At 48.2% G+C, this 21,955-nt stretch overlaps 1 protein-coding gene across 4 annotated transcripts in view; it reads right to left on the bottom strand.

Annotated features, from left to right (window-relative positions):
- The window catches only part of ANO10 (anoctamin 10), an 818,673-nt gene that overhangs the window by 196,856 nt on the left and 599,862 nt on the right, over positions 1–21,955 (bottom strand). For all 4 annotated transcript variants that reach the window (XM_085630601.1, XM_085630602.1, XM_085630599.1 and 1 more), the window contains exon 12: positions 17,068–17,187. In XM_085630601.1, coding sequence (XP_085486727.1) covers positions 17,068–17,187 — 120 coding nt within the window. The remainder of the gene's footprint in view (positions 1–17,067; positions 17,188–21,955) is intronic.

The raw sequence follows: 21,955 nt of genomic DNA, 5'->3' as shown, positions 1-21,955 counted from the left end.
CTTCAAAAGGGTGATCAGGAGGCTGAAATCCACCTTGTTCTACGGGAATGCTTTTACCTGGGTTAAACTGACAACAGATCATACAGGTACGAACTTTTTGTTTAGCTGCTGCTCGTAAATGTTTGTTGAACCAAATGTGTTGAATGCTGTCTAGCATAGCTTTTTCTCCTAGGTGGGCAGGACTATGTATTGTATTAATGATAACTTGGACCATTGAGTCGGGAAGAAACCATATAGATCTTTCCTTCGTCATCCATCCCTGATCGGTGTGGATCCCTCCTAATTCAGTCCATTTCTTTATTTCTTCTGGTGTAGCATGTGTCTGTATGTCAATTACGTCAAGAGCGGGATCCTTAACCATCATGCAATGTGTTGGTGTCGGAACTATTGTCTTTGTCATGTCAGATGTGTGAGTTTGAGCAGTCTGTTTAGCTGTTTTGTCAGCTAGATCATTGCCTTGGGAAATTATATCAGTAACTTTCGTATGAGCTTTACATTTCATAATTGATATTGCAGCGGGTAGATGTATTGCATCTAATAAGGCATGAATGAGGGGTCCGTGCTGAATGTGGGCACCGTGAGAAGTTAAATAACCTCTCTCTCGCCACAGCACGCCGAAGTCATGTACAACTCCGAATGCATAACGTGAATCAGTGTATATGTTGACTTTCTTATTTGTGGCTTGAATACAGGCTTGTGTCAGAGCGATGAGCTCTGCTGCTTGAGCTGACAAGGTATTAATACGATTTGTTTCAATGACTTCAGTGTCTGTTGTGACTGCATACGCGGCCACTAGCTCTCCTGTACTTGTTCTCATACATGAACCATCTACATACAACGTCAGGTCTGGATCTGTCAATGGGACGTCTGTCAAGTCTTGTCTGGGTTTCGTCGTGATAGTAATAACTTCAATACAATCATGTGCTAGTGGGTCTGTTCCGTTTACTGGTAACAGTGTGGCAGGATTCAATGTACTACAACGTCTGATTTCTATGTGTGGCTGAAACAATGTCAATTCGTAACCAGTGAGTCTTGCTATAGTCAAGTGTTGTGTTTGCGTTCGGTTCAAGAGAACCTCTACTGCGTGTGGTACTTGTACTGTCAATTGATGTCCTAACACTATGGCATCGCTTTGTCTGATTGCTAAAGCTGTCGCTGCCACTGATTTCAGGCACGCAGGCAGAGCCTGAGCTACGGGATCTAATGTACTAGAAAAATAAGCACATGGTTTGTGTGATCCTGCTTGTTCCTGTGTGAGTACTGACAAAGCAGTACCTTCGCGTTCTGTAACAAAGAGTGTAAACTGTTTACTGTAACATGGTGTTGCTAGGACAGGTGCTTGACATAAAGCTTTCTTTAAACTTTCAAAGGCGTGTGTATGTTCCTGAGTCCAAGGGAGGACAGTCGATGTGGCTGCCTCCTGTGTTGTCAACTGAATGAGTGGTTTTGCTAGAAATGCATACTGAGGGATCCACTGCCTACAATATGAAGTGAGGCCTATAAAAGCCCGCACCTCCTTTTGTGTCTTGGGTACTGACATGTTATCAATTAACTGTATGCGGTCGGGTGTAAGCTGCCTTCCCTCCTTGGACAGCGAGTGACCAAGGTAAACAACTCGCTGGACACAGAATTGCAGCTTAGAAGGGGACACCTTGTGCCCCTTTTCGGCCAAGAATTGTAAAACCGTCAGTGAGGCTTTTTCACATTCAGGTTCGCTTCTAGCGGTGATCAGCAGATCATCGACATATTGAAGCAGGGCAGTGTTGACTGGCATGTGTATACTGTCAAGTTCTCGTTTCAGTGCTTGGCTATAGATGCTGGGGCTTTCTGTGAATCCTTGAGGTGCGCGTGTGAATTTAAAGCTTCGTCCATTTAAACTAAAACCGAACAAGTATTGACTTTCCGGATCTATTGGGACGCTGAAAAAGGCATTCTTGAGATCAATTACAGTAAAGAATGTTGCTTCGGAATCAATGGCTGTCAGTAATGAAGAAATATCTGGGACTACGGGGTATTGTGGTACAATACATTTATTTAATTCGCGCAGATCAATAACCAATCGATATACTGGCGGGGCTTTTGGATCAGTTCGTTTAAGAATCGGAATTATCGGGGAATTACATACATTGGAGTCGGTTTCCACAACCACTCCTTGGGTAATAAGCTCGTCAATGATTTGCAGTAAAGCCACTACAGCATCTGGGGGTAACTTGTATTGTCGCATTCGTGGTAGTACCACTCCTGCCTTTAGTGTGACTCGATATGGTGTAATGTTCATGCAACCAACATCTGTAGGGCCTTGTGCCCATAAATGTGCGGGTAAAGTCTGCAGTCGGTGATCCATGTCTCGGGACACGTAGTGCCCTTTGAAATCACGTAAAAACAATCTTACTCCTTCCGGAGAACAACATATTATAGCTCCTAGAGCTTTCAATGTTTTTATACCTAACAGGTTTTCTGGACATGATTTAGTAAGCAATAAATCTGTAGTTCGTGTCAAAGGACCAATCGTAAGGGGAAGAGGCTGTGATACTTCGTTAATGATAGGTTTTCCTGAAAAACCAAGGGAAATATTCTGTGAGCCTGAGAGGGGTGCCCCTGGAACTTCACTACGTTTTATTGTTGTTCGGCTTGCCCCTGTATCAAGTAAAAATTTTCTGTCTTGGCCTAATAATTCACTATGTACATAAGGTCCTTCTTGATCTACAGGGACCTCAATAAGGGGTAAGCCAACTTCCCTCTCTAGGCGGTTTCATGAGTATCGTTGATAATCAGGATAGTCATACTGTGCGGTCTGATACATCTGTCGTGTCGTTGTTGGTGTGGCAGCAATAGGCTGCGGTGGTGGAGCTGGCAGAGACTGTTGCGGAGCTGGCATGGACTGTGCATGCTGCGGGGCTCCTTGTTGGTTCTGATCCTGTCTAAGTGGCCGTGGTCTTTCTTTTGTATTACCTATGGCGATATTATGTTTTAAAACTGGACAATCGTGTACATAATGACCTGGCTGTTTACAATAGTTGCATGTCCCTTTTACAGGACCTGCTGAAACACTGGACTGTGTCATACCCTTTTTATGACCTTCAGCTGGAACTGTCTGAGAAACTAGCATTTTCATTTTCGTGTCTTTCATGCGTCTTTGTTCATGTTCTTGTTCCTCTCTAATTCTATTGTGATGGTACTGTAGCATTTGTAACATTTGTGACGGAGTGTTACCTTGCCAGGTACTCTCGAATTTCAATACTCTATTCTTAACTTGGGGCAGGGAATTTTCAACTAATTTTGTCACAAACAGATGTGGATACGATTCGCTACTTGCTTTTATCCCACTATTTATACCAAAACATTTTTCGAATCGGGCATAGAAATCACTAGTGTCTTCATCTTGCTTTTGTTTACAGGCTGATATTGCACCCCAGTCTTCCTTTTTCGTAGTTAATAAACGTGGCAGTACCTGTACTAGTAAACCTGGTAGTGTTTTGGTCTTTTCCCCAAGCCCTGAACCTGGACCTCGAGCTTTTTCTTCGTTTTCTAATGCTGTCCAATCTATCTTCTGGTCTCCCACCTCCCAATCCTTTTCCTTGAGTTTTTCGTAAATGCCCGCAGGCATTAATACCTTCAATATTGTCATAATGTCGGGATAGGTATACTCTCCCATGAGCAACATGTCTTTAATTTCACGGTGGAAACCCGCTGGGTCTTTGTCATGACTGGGTACCACTTTCTTCATTTCTTTTTTTTTTTTTTTTTTGTTTTTAAAAGTTTTTATTGAACAATAATTCGATTACAAGCACGGGCCTACAACCACCAGGGCCGGCCGCTAAGTACAGAATGAAATATACATTTATCAAAGCTGCAGTCGGTTCCCGGGGGTCGGCCCCGTAGTGAGTCCGGATAGTTCTAGAGGCACAGGAGACTAGATCAAACAAACACAGAAAACTAAAAGAAAAACAAAAGGCGAGGCATAAAGACAAACGGCGCAGGTCAGGCTTCCTCCGGGGAACTCCAGGTCAGACCATTAAGCAGCACACGAAAGGAAGGAGTACCGGGAGGCTGGGGACGGAGGGGGGGGGGCCAAGGGAACTGAACGTCCATATGTAGTCATTCCAAAAGGTGCCCGGAACCGTCAAGGGTCAGGGGGACATGGCGATATCGGTGTCCACCAGGGGGGGCGTACAGATACCCCCGCGATAAGCATTCCATTGCCCCCAGATTCTGCCCCATGCCCCCGGCTTACCACGGGCAACATACACAGTCTTCTCCCTGAACATACACCAGTCCATATTCTCCTTCCATACTGACACGGTGGGCGGCCGCTGGGCACCCCAAAGCTGCGCTATATCTCTCTTGGCAATCATGTTCCCCAGGGCCGCCCACCGAGTCTGAGCCGCGCTATAATCATTGGGCTCCCACACATTCAGGACACAGCGACGCACCTCCGGCAGCAGCACAACCCCAGTGACCTGTCCCATAACCGTATGTACCCGGCGCCAGTAGTCCGCCACCTCGCGGCACTCCCACAGGATATGGAGAAAGGTGGCACTGAGCCCACAACCCCGCTTACAGAGCCCATCGTCGGAATATCCCATCGAGACCAAGCGAGGACCCGTCACATACACCCGGTGAAGAATCTTAAGCTGTACCAACCGGAGACGGGCTGGAATGGCGACCTCTTTGGGGGACGACAGTGCAGACTGCCAGTCCTCGTCGTCCAATTCCACCCCATCCCCCGTCCAAGCCTCCCGAAGGCGCACCAAGAGGTCAGTCCGATGATTAATCAGTTTCTTATAAATTAAAGAAATAGTGCTGTCCGGGACATGTCCGTCAAGTATGCGGTCCTCGAGGGGCGAGGAAACCGGGATCGTGGTCCCCTCTCCAAAGACCGAGAGCAGGGCGTGTCGAACCTGGGCATAGCGGAAGAACTCCCTGTCCGTAAGCTCATATTCGGCCTGAAGAGCCGCGAAAGTCTTAACCGCGCCCTTATGCCACAGGTCTCCCACTTTGCTGATACCAATCGTGTCCCACTGGTCAAACCCCTTCGTAGTCCAGAGGCTCCCCAGGCGATCGGAGGCAAACAAAGGAGTAGCACATGTCAGTCGCTCACCCCAGCCCGTGGCCGCAGTGGCGGCCCTCCAGGTCCGCACAGCGATCTTAGTCGGACCCGTAAGGGTCCGGCCAGCCGAGCGGGAGTACAGCGCCCTGTTATAGTCCCCGCCGGGAAGCAGGAACTTGTCCATCTCATACGCCGGGTTCAGGCCAGGCGCATACGTGGCATGGTTGATGGCCGAAAGCTGCGCGGCCCAATAATACCTGCGAATGTCGGGAAGCGCGATGCCCCCGTCATACCAGGGGAGAGTAAGCTTAGCAAGAGCAATACGCGCCCGCCCGTCCCACACCAGTCTCCTCTGCAGGCTCTCTACCTCCCGAAAGTAGGCCACTGGGATGACGTCGAAGGAATTCTGGAGTGCATAGAGGAACCTGGGAAGGGACATCATTTTGAACAGCGCGGCCCCACCCAGCGGGGACAGGGGCAGCCTGCACCACCGGGCCGTATCCTCTCGCAATCGCCGAAGCGGACGCAGGAGATTCAGCTCATAGCGAGCCACCGGGTCCAGCGAAACGTATATCCCCAGGTACTTAAAGCCGCTCAGTGATACCTGGATCGGAAGCCGAGGCGGTAGGAGTGGAGGACCACCGGAGATCGGATAGACGCAGGATTTAGACCAATTGATCGTGAGACCCGAATTACTCCCAAAGGAAGTCAGAACGTCAAAGAGGACGTTGAGCGACTGCCGCGGTGAGGTGAGATATAGGAGAATATCGTCCGCATACAGCGAAACCCGATCTTCAAAGCCCGGGGCCCACCGGATCCCTCGAAGCGAGGGCTCCCAGCGGAGCCAAGCCGCGAGTGGCTCCAGGGCGAGAGCGAAGAGCAAAGGGGACAACGGGCATCCCTGCCTCGTGCCCCTGCCGAGGGCAAAGGGCCGAGAGACCCGCCCGTTCACCACCACCTGAGCCATGGGTCCCGTGTACAGAAGCTTCACCCAGCCAATAAATCCTTCCCCAAAGCCAAATTTAGCCAAGACAGCCCAGAGGAATGGCCACTCGATGGTGTCAAAAGCCATCGTGGCATCCAAAGAAACCAGCACGGCCGGTTCGGAGAGGAGCTCCGCCCTGGCAAGGGCGCCATGAAGACGCCGCAAGTTAAGAGCGGTGTTACGATGCGGGATGAATCCGCATTGGTCCGGATGAATCAGATCGCACACGACGCTCAACAGACGATTGGCAAGGACTTTCGCCAGGATCTTAGGCTCCGCATTTAGCAGTGAAATAGGCCGGTAAGAAGTACAGCGATCTCGCGGCTTGTCCTCCTTGGGGATAACGACTATCGTGGCCAAACGCTGATCGGCCGGGAGGGAACCCGCCGCCAGAGACTCACGGAACATGCGACTGAGGAAGGGCGCAAGCTTGTCAGGGCGCAATTTATATAGCTCAATGGGCAGACCGTTGGGACCCATAGCCTTGCCCGAGCGAAGGGAGCGGATCGCGGTCGCTATTTCATCCACCGACAAGGGGGCGTCCAGCCGCTCACGGTCCTCAACGGACAGGCAGGGCAAGGCGATATCCCTCAGTAGAAGGCGAGAGTCGTCCTCATCCCTGTCAGTCACTGGGGAGTACACAGCCCGGAGGTGGTCGGCAAAACATTCCACAATCTCGTCAGGCTCCGTCACACACACACCATCCGCAGCACGCAACTCCGGGACCACACGATTCACTCTCTCCTTCCTGTCCAGCCACGCGATCAACTTTCCCGCCTTGTCCCCGGCATCGTACAGTCGACCCTGCTGCTCCCTATACATGGTTTTGGCCGCGTCAGTGACCAGGGACCTATATTCAAACTGTTTCAGGCTGAGGGCATGGAGCCCGTCCGGAGTAACATTCGCCTCCAAGGCCGACTCCAGCCCCAAGATGTCAGTCTCCAGCCTCACCACTGCCTCACTCTTGACCCTCTTAGCCACCACTATCTGGGAAAGGGCGTGTCCGCGGATCACGGTTTTAAAGGCTTCCCACAGGGACATTGCAGAAGACACCGACCCCTCGTTATCCAGGAAGTATTGGTCCATAGCCTTAACCAGGCTGTCACGAGTCGTAGGGTCTCGCAGGTACCATGGGTTAATGGGAGCGATCCGCCCTGCAGACCGCGGCCCGGCGTCAAAAACAAGCCACAGCGGAGAATGGTCGGAGATACCCCGCGCCAGGTGCCTGACCTCTCGAATCCGACCAGTCTGCGCCGCGGGCATAAGGAAGTAGTCTAACCTAGAGAGACTCCCATGCGCCCCCGAGTGAAAGGTGAATTGACATTGGGTCGGATGCATTAATCTCCAACTATCCACCAGGCCGAAGGTCTCCAGCATCCCACCCAGCCATGCCTGGGCAGCGGGGAGGGTCCTTGGTGGGTGACGATCCAGTTCACCCGAAACCACAGAATTAAAGTCCCCGCCCATGAGCAGGAGGCCGTCCGGAAGGTCAAGCAGCATTCGACCCAAGTCAGTGAAGGTGGAGTTCTGGAGGCCCGGGGGGACGTAAACTGAAACCAGGGCAAGGGGCTGCCCCTCCCACCTCCCAATCAAACACACATAGCGCCCTCTGTCATCCGAGACTATCTTAGTGATCTCCACCGGAAGTGAGGTTCGCAGCAGAATGCCCACCCCCCTGGAACCAGTTGTGAAACCAGAATGGGCCACGAGGCGGTATCCCCCCCTGTTCATTGCATGACAAACATTGCCAACCAGATGCGTCTCCTGGAGAAACACCACATCAGGAGTCAAACGACGCAAATATTGCAGTACTACACCCCGCTTGATACGGTCCCCCAACCCATTGACGTTCCATGACATAAGCCTCAACCCGTCCCCCCCCATCCCCCCCAATAGATCAAGGGTCCCCCCGCCTGCAGCACAGTTCCCAAATGTGGACAAAAATCAGCACCTCGCCCTGTAAACAAAAAACACACAGCAAAACAAACCCTCCTCCCCCCCAACCCCACCCCAGGACCAACTCCCCCCACCCTGCACCCCTGCGGGCCAAAAAACCCCCCCAACTTGCAGTGTGCCTGTCGCCCCACTAACCCCATTCTACGAAAAGAACCCAGAGGAGGTAAGGGACCCGTCCCCGCCCGCCCCCCTCACTGGTCCTGGTGAAACACAATATGCAAATGAAATAAGACCCGACTGTACAGTGCAAAAAGGCAAAATCAAGGACCAAAAGTCATTCTAAAGGGGACCCATCACCTGCGGTGCCCGCAGAGGGTCCGGGACGGCCACCTCCGTCCGGCAGAGAGTCCAGCCAGTCACTTGCAGCCACAGGAGAGTCAAAAAAGGCTGTCCGATCCCCATGTTCCACTCGGAGTTTTGCAGGGTAGAGCATCGAATACTTTAGGCCCAGCTCACGGAGACGACGCTTCACCCCTTGGAATCCCATCCGTTGTTTCTGGACCAGTTGCGTGAAGTCCGGGTAAAAATTGATGGTCGAGTTCTCATGACGAACCGGGCCGTGGGTCCGTGAGGCCTGCAGAATAGCGTCGCGGTCCCTGTAATAGAACAGTTTGGCCACGATAGGCCTCGGGGGGGCCCCCGGCCGTGGCCGACCGCCCGGAAGTCGATGGGCCCGCTCCACGGCAAAGAACTTACTTAGGCCAGCCGAGGACAACTGTTTCAGGATAAGTTCCTCGACCACGAGGTCAACCGGGCGGCCGTCAGAGGACTCCGGTACACCTATGACGCGGATGTTGTTGCGTCGGGCCCGTCCCTCGAAGTCCTCAAGCCGCCGGGCCATATGGTCGTTAACCACCCTGATGTCTCCAAGCGCGGCCCGCAGTTCCGACACATCCGCACCGAGGGTGGAGGTCCGTGCGTCGAGAGCCTGGACCTTCTCGTTAGTTTTGGAGAGGTCGGCCCGGATCAGGGTGACATCGATCGCGACAGTGTCAATCTTACGGGCCAGGGCCTCATATTGCGTCGCGATGGTTTCCCTGATGCCATCAATGGCGCCCATAATGTCCTGCAAGGATAGTTCCGTAGTGGCGGTCGCGCCTCCTTCCGCAGTATCCGAGGGGAGGCCAGCAGCGCCAGAGGGCCCCCTGCCCTGGGTGTAGCGGTCCATGTTATTGCTCTGGACTGCCCCCCCGCGGAGGGAAGCCTTGGTCTTGCGGCCCTCGGGACCCCCTTTGCCCCCCATGTGAACACGGTCACCCGAGGGGACCTCTAATCAAGAGGTGTAAGGCACCAGCAAGAAGACCACAAAATGTCGGTATAGGGGGTCCGAGGCGATAGGCGCTCTAGTGGCAGATGAAAGAAAACCTCATGCAGAGGCCCAGGAAGCACCTCTCCACCCCGAGCGCACCTCCCTGCCGGTCTCCTGAAGTGCAAAACCGAAACCGAAAGTGGTGGATCGGCAGCTGGCACCGCGCTGAAGCCGCTGTTGTTCAATTGCAGCCCGGTCCCTCGGGTCACCTTCACCCCGGTCACCTCCGTCGGGTGGGTCCCAAAAGTTCCGACGACGACAACTCAGGATTCCCAGGTCCGATTTGAGTTTTGAAAAGAGATATACGCTCAGCTGGTCTTTATCTCCCAGATTCCATAAGCCACGTCAGGATATTCTCAGGATAAATTCCGAGGAGCAGAGAGGGTCCGGGGAGCCCTGTGCTCACGCGACCATCTTGGATGCGCGCTAGGCTCCTCCACTTTCTTCATTTCTAATAGTTCTATTTTAGATATGGGTGTGTATACAAACACACGTTTAAACTGATTGTCATCACCTTTTATCGGGTGCACTTCGCGTAAGGGATTCTGTCTATCCATATAATACGTCGTTCTTTCTTTTATGGGCAGTGAGACATGTTCGGGACATACAAAAAGAATGTACTGCTTTCTGGATTCTAGTATTTCTCTAATTAGCTCAGTACCTGAACCTCTCCATTTATTCGTGAGTAATTCAGTCAAGATATTAGGTAAGGGGCCAGGATCGGAGTGTTGGCTTTTATATAATATAAGGAGTTGTTGAATCATATAGATACCAGCTAAACGCTGTTCATCTGGGGTGAGGTTCAAAAACGTGTGCGCTAATGTATCATCACTATATTTTCCGGGACTGTCAACCCAGTGAACGGCTGACCTGGCCAATTCTTGTTCGTCCATAGAATCGAGTATATGATAACCCCTTCGTTCTCGGAGTAATTTGTCAGCAGCTTGGAACGAATGCTCGGGGGACCTTAATTTTATTATAGGGGTTTGGAAATTTCTGTTATTATCTGGACGTATCGGACGTATCGGATCAGTATAGCCTCTAGTATTATTACAAGATCTTCCTCTACCTACATAGGCCATGGTTTCTAACTGTCCTGCGGGCAGTTCTAATTCTTCCTCCTCTTCGGTTTGTTCAGGCTGGTCTACTGCTAATCTTTCTTCGTGTATTCGTTCTATTTCTTTGCGGATCTTGCGGCACATAGCTACTATACATGATCGTTTATCATGTCTCCCCTCTGATATATTCCGACTCCAGGTGGTAAGAATTTGCATTTCTTCCGGATTTACCCCTGGTCGGTCTTGATTTCTGATCACACAATTTATGAGGAAACGTAACAGTTCCCCCTGTATCTCCACTTTCTGGTACTCCAAGGCTCTATTAATACTTTCAGAGTCTCGCCCTGACTGGACAAAGTGGTATATATTTTCTAAATGTGTAGTCATTCCTGGTAGCCTCCCTAAATATATTGCAGCTCGTCGGATACGTAATGATGCCAGCAGCATTTCGTCCTCTTTGCCGGGCACAGGGTCATATCTACAATCTACTAGAAGTTCCTTAAGCGTGTCGGGAGTTACTAGTTTGGGCGTACGTTGGTGGGCTAATTCTTGAAAGGAAAGTTTATTTACTCTGGGTGGCGTGGAAAAAATGTTTGTTGTACCTCCTGTAGCACCACCTGGGGTGCTGGATGTGAAAGGATTCGTTGAACGTGATATAGCAACCATAGGAGTGGGTACAGCTGTAGAAACAGATGTGCTTGCCGGAACTTGTATCGGAGTTTGTTGTTGCGGAGGTACAGACGGAGGAGGGTCTTGGCGTTGAACCCCCTCGGCAGGCGGTCTATGTGGCGCAGTACTAGCATACTCGGGAGCTGCGTCGTCTAAATAAGAGGAAAGAAAAACATCTTCTGCGGTTCTGGGATGCCCTTTGGGATGTGCTTTTATCGGAAACAATGGGGGTGGCAAGTCTTTTGGCATCTCCGGAGTAGCCTTAGGTAACCCTTCGGCCAGAAGAGGATACATACCATTCATAAGGGCATTTCTTTGTCTGTCTGTTTGTTCTGATTTTACTCGGGTACCTTCTTCAATTAATAGATTTTCTCGGACTTTATCCGAATTCTCCTTACTCTTCTCTTCCTGTCTACGTGCTTTTTCTGTACGTCTATACGATTCTTTACGCCATAATTCAATGGCATCTTTCTGTGATTGTCTAGCTTTCTTTTTCCATAATTCTTCCTCTACTTTCATGATGCAATCTGCATCCCAGGTCCCAGCTGCGGGCCACCTCTGACTTTCTGGTAATTCCTTGGTGTAGTCTGCCCATAAATCAAGAAATAATATGGCGTCTAGGCCATGTTTATGATACATGAAATACCCTGGAGTGTCCCTAGGAGGAATGGGAACAGCTTCTTCGAGTACCCCTTTTCTAGTTTTGATCTGTCTTAATTTCGAAAAGAGCGGCATATTGAGAACTGATCTGATACCTAATTTTGAACACCTTTAATACAACGAGACACAATAATGAACAGTCATTCACACCACAATATGCAGAACGTATTTAAAACATTATAACATTTAACGTTTAATGAACAACAGTGATGGCCATTTAGGGATCTAGTCACTAAGCATAATACTCGACACTAACTAGGTAATTCTGAATTATATACTAGACATACTTGATATACTGCTAAACAGTACAGATACACTGCTGAAACAGTGCAGACCGGATTTGTGTACCCAAACCCGTCTTGACCGGCACAACCTATGTGCACGTCAGAACGCCTCCCCGACAATGGTACTCACCGGGTAGCTCGGAACGGAAGGCCTCGGAACTGAACTGAACTGGACTCGGACCGGACTGGACTCGACTCGAAACTTCGGAACCTGGTGGGCCTCTGTATACCTCGGATCTTGCTCTCTCAGCTAGGCTCTGGTCGGGATACTTCGCACTTCTCACCGCCTCGTCTGGGTGTTGATCGCAGCCTCAGTTACCCCCGCTCGGCAGGAGGGAGATACAGGAAATCCTGTGGGTACGCGTTGTTGTCCGTCCAGCTGTGACAGGAGACCGGGCCTGCAACGCACCTCCGGCGCGTGAGATGAGAAAGTGTCCCTGTTCGGGCGCCATATATGTGGTAAATAATTTAATTACCGGGACTTAATTTGATGCGGAAAATCTATAATAATAGCTCAGTAAAATAAGAGGCAGAATCCGTGGTATTAGAGGTTCGGAACGGGCTTTATTCCAAAATCAATTCGAATTGATGGACTCCATATTCCATCACCACGAAGGTTCAGGAAGTGAAGAACAAACTTTATTGACAAGTAATCATTTTTATACAGAGGCATTATAGTGAAAACAGATGCAGGAGGCGTAACAGTTGATAACAAAGATAAAACATACATGCATAACTGAGATGGGTGTAACTAGGCGTAACTAAAGAACGTCATTGGATATGATGTCATAAATGGGTGGTTCCATGAAAGAATTTCGCAATGTCAGCAGAAATACTTGGCAGAGATGCGCGCACAGCAGCATGACGTGTGATTGACGTGCAACTAGGGGGTGAAGGGGACTTGACATTTAGCTCTACATGTGGAGACAGAAGTCTGGGGTTATGTCAACCTAATCCCAAATCATATCTAACATCCTATGTTTAAAGAACTGTGTTATCCAAAAAGAGAGGTCTCTTAGGATAGAATCTTATTCTATACTGACTATACTGACTGTTAGTGCGTGTACAAGCGTCTAAGTGTCTACACTAGATGCGAGGGCAGAAATCTTCCATAGTAACAGGGCTATGAATTACTTGCATAAAGACAGAGAAGCCGGGCCTTTTGCTCGGTAGCTGAAAGAATGTTTACCTAAACTACTAGACAGGAATGCATTGGATGAGGAGCGGAGCAGAGCAGATAATCTTGAAGGTGAAATACAGTTTTTGGCAGGCAGATAGGACGACAGGCCGAGTCAGGCACCGTTAGCCGCGCAGGGAGTAGGACAAAGTTCATGGATACAGATGCGAGCTCAGACTGGAGCTTTCAGAGGCAGAAGGCAGGAAAAGGCTTAATGGCAGAATCAGGGCCTACTCGCCTGGACTGTAAAATGTGGGAAGTGAACCATATAAAGCCGGTGGCCTTTCATATTTAGGAATAGAATATCCGGCCCATTCATGGCGGATCTGAAAGAGGACATGTTGACGGTGGACGCACATGTGTTTGCGTCTTCATAACTGGAACTGGAGGGAACATACATGTACTTGTGATTTATACATGAAACCGTTGGGGTCCAAGATAGGGGACATAACTGACCATAAAAATCCATATTTCCACAGAGGAACGAAGAGATCCAGTCCAGGGCCTTTCCTTGGATCCCAGTGTTGAAGAGGCGGGTTGTTAGGGTGCGATGGCATACGGTATCGAAGGCTGCCGAGAGGTCTAGGAGGATGAGAGCGGTAGTTTCCCCGTTGTCCATCAGGGTCCTGATGTCGTCGGTGGCTGCGATGAGGGCGGTGTCTCGGTGCTGTGGTTGGCTCGGAAACTCATGGGTGAAAGTCTACTTTTGATGCTTATAGCGGGAATTTATGGGTGAAAGTCTACTTTTGATGCTTCTAGCTGGTATTTTTTGCGTGAAAGTCTACTTTTGATGCTTCTAGCGGCCATTAATGGGTGAAAGTCTACTTTTGATACTTCTAGCTGGCACTCATGGGTGAAAGTCAACTTTTGATGCTTCTAGCTGGCATTCATGGGTGAAAGTCTACTTTTGATGCTTCTAGCTGGCATTCATGGGTGAAAGTCTACTTTGGTGCTTCTAGCGGCCATTAATGGGTGAAAGTCTACTTTTGATGCTTCCAGCTGGCATTCATGGGTGAAAGTCTACTTTTGATGCTTCTAGCTGGCATTCATGGGTGAAAGTCTACTTTGGTGCTTTTAGCTGGCATTTATGGGTGAAAGTCTACTTTTGATGCTTCCAGCTGGCATTCATGGGTGCAACAAAACTACTACATGATTAAGGCCCATGGCTACCAGAGTCAGGAAAATAAGTTGTTTATCCAATTCAATATTATCATCTTTCATGCAGTTTGGCTCTTAACCCCAAGACAGTGATCATGAAACAGAGTACTGATGCTATCAACGTCAAGAAGACAAGCCACAAAAGTGGCAGGACCTGAGGGTATACTCAACATAGAGATAAAAGTGGCAACCCAATGATGAGTAAATTCTGTCACCTCTTAAAGTTAGCAGGAAGTGTTTTATTAAAACCTGCACCAGGCCTGCAGGGAACTTTGTGCCCACCTTCAGAAAAGACACAAGCTCTGACCCGAAACGTCATTGTTTGCAGTGCTGCTTGGTACTACCCGAAAGCTGTGCACAAAAATGTTATGGCACAAACCACAAAAAATGGATGAAAATAAATGTGATCCCTACATCCCAAACGTGGCACAAACAACAAAGGCCTACAGCAGATAATTGTGTGGTCTTGCTCTACTAGGTGTCTGGCGCAGTCAACTCGAGGTGGGGCCCGCTGCACGGTTACAGTGAACGTCAGTGCGACCACTGCCCGAAACAAACTGTGGGCCAAGTTCAATTCGTGGGGTACTCATCTGAATTTACTGGAATAACTTGTGCATTCCAATATCTTTCTCTCAGTCCAGGATAGCAAACATACTAGGAAAAGATTTACAAATCAAAGATTACAACAAGAGTGTCTTCCTGAACAGCTTCACTTTAAAGTTGATGCTCTGCATAAGCTTCTTGAACAATTCTTGCTGAGAATATTTCCCCTCCTCAAAAGCGGGGACTTGCATTTACACATTCTCATTTATGCCAAAGAGGGTGCATCTGTGGCTAGGACAATAATAAGATTGACTGTCTTTGAAAATTAGAATAAATTAAAAATAAACTACTTAAAAAACAAAGTTTTGATCTTTGCCAAACAAAGGAGTGAGTTTGACAGCAACTTCACTTAAACATCCTATCCATCCCAGCGCCTATGCATGCCTTGTTTTGTGATGATATTTTAAAGTCTTGAGATGACTTAGAAAGCTTAAGATATCTTAAGATGACTTAGAAAGCAGCATAGCTGTCTCCTCTTTGGCCAAGTCTGCTGCCACAGACAAGGGCTTCTTGGTGTAGAATGACTGCGAGTTGGACGAGAACTTTACCAGCATAGACACAAGTTAAAGGTTTCTTCCTGAAACTAGAAGCCGCGAGCTGTCCATCTCTTCTAAACCGCGACTGTACCAGAAGCCCTGCTGGATCTTCGGGCCTGCCTGGTGTCTGCTCATGGGAGCTCCCCGCAGCGGAAGGAGTCCAGAAAAGCTGGTCCTCTGTGCTATTCACCATAACCCAGAGGACAGCTCCCCAAACCCTTCCCAGCAGTGCAGGTGAGCCTGCAGGAGCAGCAGCATGCTTCTCCACACCAACAAGCAGCTTGACTTGTTTTTGGGAGGCCACGGCTCCACCCTGAGCCCACTCGCCCCCTCCCACTGTGAGGTGCGCAGCTTCTTCACCTGTGTGTCCTCCATGGGCAGACAATGCGCGTCTCCTTGGGCATTTCATCTTTGGGATTTCCTGACCACAACAAACAATTCAAAAACATATAAAATGCAATCTTTTGTGCTACCAAACCTAGCCATTTGGCTCGCCCTTGTGCTCTGAAGCTCAAAATCTTCGACCACTTGCAAAAGATCACAACATAGCCGGGGGCCTGCCTCACACCCAGGTATTACTTCTGTACATGTTTGATGCTTGGACCTGTATGAACTGCTTAACTCTGATGTCGGGGGGAGGGGGGAGGGGGGAGAAATCTGATTGTTTGTCTTAAAATGAAAAATAAAGTTTTCAAAAAAAAAAAAAAGATCACAACATAGTTCAATGCATGCCTATTTTTTATTTCCTACAACATATTTTATTGAGTTTATGCCATAAATCAGGACCAATGTAGCCCGTATACATATATGAGACATTATCATAGAAAATCCCTTGAATAATAAAACACATTAACATTGTCCGCCCGACCGCCCTCCCACCCACCTTAGATCATGGACAATGCCTCTATGCAGAACGCTTGCCTGTTTCCATACATGAAACAGCTCCTTCCCAGTTCTTGGACTCTCATATCGCAGCAATCTGAGGTCTGTAATCCACCTTCTTTCTGCTCGAATGTAGGTCTTTAAAGGACCTTGGTTTTACCATGTGGAGTCCAAAGCCTCTCTTTCATCTTTAAAGCTGTCTTTCTTATGAATCGCCCCTCCTCTTCTAACCAAATCTTTCTTATCTCTCCCTTCACTTTGTCTTGTCTTCTTCTCCTGTTCTACTGCTTCTGTCTTTTTTTTTCTCTTTCCTCCTTTAGCGTCTTGTCTCTCTCCCACTGCACCTCATACTTTCTGCCTCCTTTGCCTACGCCTTTGTTGGATTATCGTTCCAAAAATATACTCAGAATGTCAGTGTCACAAGTTGTGTGTTAGGCCGTGTTACAGTTTCGACTACAATATTTTACTGACATAATAGTTCCCCATGTTTACTTTTTTTGTTTTACTTTGTGATGGTGCATTATTCTGTGCTGGCTACTGATATATTCTCCACGACAGAGTGCCTAGCTAGGTTTTTTGTATTTTTTTGCATTCAATGCGCTATCTATGCGATTATCTTTCAGCCAAAATCATATTACAAAATTGAACAAAAAAATGAGCTCAAAAATAGGGCCTTTGATGCTCTTAGCGGCGCATTCTTCAAAGAATACTCTTGAGTGTAGGAGTAAAGTGCTTCTTACCTCTTTCTTTTTAAGTGCTTCCAAAGACTCAAATTCTAACCTGGCCAGCTTCAGCCTGATCTCATGCGGTTTATCTGGTATCACAAAAGCCAACACGAATTTTATTGCCAGCAGAGCATGCTGTGAAAAGAGAAAACAAGGTTATTGGCAATGAAATCTCCACAAGAAAATAAGCGAACATTAATAACATTGAAGCGGACTGCAAACCTATATGTTTGGGTAAAAAGATGAGGATATTTAGAAGCATATTATTCATATTGTGATGCAAGACGGATACAATTTACACCTGGGAGCAGGGGTGGCTCCTCTGCTAAGGTGGGGGAGCGTCGCCCTACTGCCTTTCAGCACGGCAAAAAATGAAAAATAAAATAAGATGTTATTATCATTTTATTTTTCTGTGCTAGGGCAGTTTTGTGAGGGGGGGGGCTAGGCTGCGAGGTGGGAGGAGTGGTGGCACCCTCCTAAGTGCGCATGAATGTTTGTCCAGCCCTCTGGTGCCAGCCAAACATTCATGCTCACTTTGCATGTTCTCCACCCAGGCTGCATTACAGCCCAGGTAGCCAGGGTGGGGATAATGCCCAGGCTTCCATTTCCATTCGGCACTCAGACCAATCACAACGCTGCAATGCAGCGCTGTGGTTGGCTTAGGGGAGCCTATCCTGCTTCCTGTTCCAACAGAAGCCAGGAAGAGGACGGGCGGCGGCCGGCTGGCAGGTAAGTGATTTATTTTTAATTTTTCCCCCATTCTTCCCTTTCCCCTGCCCCACAATTGATTCACAGGAGCAGCCACGACTGCCTGAGAAGGGATGCCTGGGGAAGTACTTATGCACTAAGTATGAACATGCAGCCTTAGTACTCCTGTATGAAATAACTCTATCGGCAGCCCTTGGATTGCAAATAACCTCAAAATGGCCTGTTTTGCCCATAATGTTATGCATGCTGGTGGCCCGCACGACCTTGCTACTACCTATAGTTTACAAAGCAAAGACCTCCTGGTCAGCCTTCTGTGGAGATGTCACTGTGATGCACCCTCATATACTATGAGAACCACCTCAGAAAGTCCCCCTTTTACAAAACAAAAACCTGGTTATTGTCTTCAATCTTAGGATATGACTGTAGCAATTCGGGCAGTTCTGTGATGAATTTTGGGTATTTTCTCGATGTTCTTCTTGGAATGGATTGCATCCTGCTGAAGTCTCCTAAATTTTCTGAAACGCGTATATCCAGGTTTAGGAATAGTATCTCAATGTTCCTGGGTCACACACTTTGCCAGCCACGTGTAACCAAGTGGGTTTGTGCTTACTTGACCAAGAGTGTTTGGGGCTTCTTCAGGGTCAGGAGAGTGCTATGCAAATTCCCCAATACAATAAATTGCCCCGCACACTCAAATGCACTGCTTGCACTATACGCAACATCAATAACAAAACAACCCCCTACAAGTCTCTTTGTCCTACTACTAGGCAAAGTATACCAATGCAGTATCCCTGCATCCAGCATTAACAACACTACGGCTATAGGATACTACATTATTCCAAGTGGGACCCCTAGGGTATCCTGAGAAATGAGGAATTACAGAGAAATTTGCGGTTCCACATCCTATTTTCGTCGTAATTGCCCATTTTTGGTCACGTTTCCAACTGAAAATGTCACCAGCTTTTAGTCTTGGGGTGTGGTCTTTAACGGAAGAAACCTTCTCTCCGGAATACTGGCAAAAACACATAAAACACGTGTCAGGGGATTTCCAGGATGACTGGGCAAGTATTAAACCGGAAAAGCAACTTAAAGAAGATTACAGTGAACTGCATCTAACAACATACATTCAGGAAGGACTGGTGCAACATCTGAAAGTGCAAACTACATTCCTAGAAATGATTGAAAGTGTTCTTTGACCAGGAAGGAGGTCTTCTACCTGTTTGTCTGAGCGCGTTGCATTCACCATGCGCTGCAATACTCTATAACCAGCAAGTAAGCCCACCCTCTACCTGCTCCTCACCGGCAGCTCCTCCACTATGGCAGAGGAGCGCTCCCCCCTCCTCCCCCCCCCCATCCAGCATCCTCAAAAATCTTGAAAAAAAAACACAAAAAAAACAGGTTTATAATCGTTTTATTTTTCAAGTTCTATGGGCGTGGCTGAGTCTTGGGGGTGGGGCCATCACGGGGGCAGTCACGAGGGGGAGCGGTGGGCACTGCTATCAGTGCACATGTCGGTTTGGCCGGCCATCTCAGGACGGCCAAAGTGAGACAGACAAACTGTCATGCGCACTGACCTGTCACAAACCCGAGCTGCTTTGCCGGGTTGGAGACAGAAGGCACACATTCCCAGTCTCTCTGGGAGCGCAAATCCAGGTCGCTCAAGCCAACCCTGGCACTGCTGTCATGCATGAGAGCAGCATCTTGATTGGCTGCAAGGGAGACTGGCAGCCTGTGCTGCAGTGAGGAGCAGAAGAGCGGCGATGCGGCGGGCAGCAGGTAAAGTTTTTTTGTGTTTTTTTTGCATTGTCGTCTTCCGTCTCCTTCCGCCCCACCACTCTGCCCTGACACAAGCTGCTACTCCTGCCCCCTTGCCTCATCCTCTCCAAAAGGAAGGATTATTTGCCTCTGAAGAGTGACAAAAACTAGGAAGCAGGTGTCAGGAGATTTTCAGTATGACCGAGCAATATCTGCAAAGTTGACTTTAGCTACCATAACGCCTCGAGAAAGGACTTGTGCAATACCTGAGACTGCCACACGGTGTATGAAGCTTTAGGAGCACAACAGTGCAACTTGAGAAGAATAAAAGGAATAGATGATTTTTCACTGTTCAGATTTTCTTTTTATATTATAGACTTTAAGTGTTTTTTGGTATTTTTATAAAAACACGAGGACATTTTCCCTCCTTCTGTGTGTGAACACAGAGAGTCTATCTGACAAGCGGCAAATTCTGTGAGCCTTGTGGTGGCACCTGGCGCTATAACACTGTGACTTGAATAAGTGAATGGATGAAGGTTGCCACAGGTCAGGCAGAATGTTCCATTGGATGCATGCTGGCAGCAGCCGCGGGCACCTGGGCATTTCACAGTACTGCGTGCCCTTCTACCCTGCTGCAGTAAAACAAAGTCAGGTTGAACTCGCTGAATTCCAGAGGGTGATTTAATTTGCAAGGGTGCTAGGGCAGCAGCAATCGATGCCACCCTACAAGGAAATGTGTGCCCCTAGGCAGCTGCTTCCGATCACCAAGCCCAGCATGAAGTTATGATTCGGAGGGCAAGAGATTGTAATCAAATCAAAACAACAAGCTTCATAAAAAGTAAAGAACCCATGAGGAGGATGCACTCTCATTGAAATGGAAACGAGCCAATGGCGGAAGAGGTCAGATCCAATGTCCCTTGGTATGTTTAGGTGTATGCTGTATGGTGTGTGTGTGTGTTTTTTATGTCATGAGCTGCGACAGACAGCAAGCTGTGAAGCCAGACCTAAAAAATATACAGCCCTGTTCACAAAAGTATTTTGGGCTGTGAATGTAAGAGTAAGACTGAAAATATTTCTTTTACTTCTGCCCAGAGATTCACGTAGGGATTCTGGCAGGCGTGAATGCATTACTATTGTAGATTTCTTCAGCACTTTTTTCAGTGGGGAAATTTGCCGCAGCAAATCCCACCAAGGAGGAGGGAAGTGGGCGTCCCAGCGAGTGGTTTGCCTTGGAAGTTTGGAGACACCCACAAATATTGACATTCATGGGTATTCCCAAATTCCTTGCTGATAACTTTCCACCCTGAAAATGGTCAGAGATTTACTCCAGCTAAGAGCTGGATTAAGTACCTTACCAGGCAGACAGGTGTGCAGGGCAAGAGGTTTCTCTACAAGTGAAAATGTTTCCCACTTAGGAAAAAACATTAAAAAGTGAGCGTGTCCTCCTCCGGCTTTACGTCTACATTATGAAGGAACAGCAGCCCGTGGGCATTGTCACATGGCATTCCCAGTAGTACCAGTGGTTAAAGTGGGTGGGATCTGGTGGGAATGATGCCCCCAATCTTTTTGCATTTTACACTAACAGTTCCTATACTTCTTTTTCACTCACCTACAAATCCGCTGACCCCACTCCATTGCACTCATCATAGCGCCTATTCTATTTTTGGGCACTACAACCTCTGACTAATACACCTGGAAACCTGAGTCTGGCTGGATTTCATGGCATGCTACCTGGACTGTTGGTGAATTGGAAAAAAACACAGAAATACACTAAGGCAGAGATGTAAAACTACACTCATATTTTTACTCCCCCCCCCCACCAAATTGATATTATTTCTACTTCCTGATGCCCAAAGATGCTGATTAAGAAAATTCCGTCTAATTCTTAAAAAAATTCTGAGTCAGATGCAAGTAGGGAAAACGTATAAACTCCGCATACAGGAGAACCGGCGACCGTTCGGGCTGACCCTGCAGAGCGGGCTTGGCTCCTCCTCTTGGGGCGGGGTCAAGCGTGATGCATTATGGTTGGATGGACTGCACCTCGAGCAACTTTCAGCGGTGCACATTAATTCAAGCATTTCTGGCTATCACTACCTACAGGTTATTCATGAACACAGGTGTCACTCGCCCATTAAGAAAACTTCTTTACCAGAAAATTATTTACACACTTTAGTCATTCCTAGGAAAGGGAATAGTCAAGCGGGCAATCAGGAAAATGCACAGAAAATAATGTGAGGACTAAGACATTTGTAATTTTGTGCACATTTATAAACATTTTGAATTTGTTTCAGAAAACCTTAACAAATGTTAGACCTGGGAGTCGAATTGAGAGATTAGCTTCTCTGGGCCTGATAACAGGTCGTTAGGCCAGCAAAGGCTGAAGAAGAAGTGAAGAGAACCGCCGTGTATTTCTTCAACAGAAGAAGGAATCTGTTCCTCT

Source organism: Triturus cristatus, chromosome 10 (assembly GCF_964204655.1).
Source record: "Triturus cristatus chromosome 10, aTriCri1.1, whole genome shotgun sequence".
Lineage (NCBI taxonomy): Eukaryota > Metazoa > Chordata > Amphibia > Caudata > Salamandridae > Triturus > Triturus cristatus.
The sequence above is the reverse complement of the archived record's forward strand: the minus strand, read 5'-3'. Positions and strand labels throughout refer to the sequence as shown.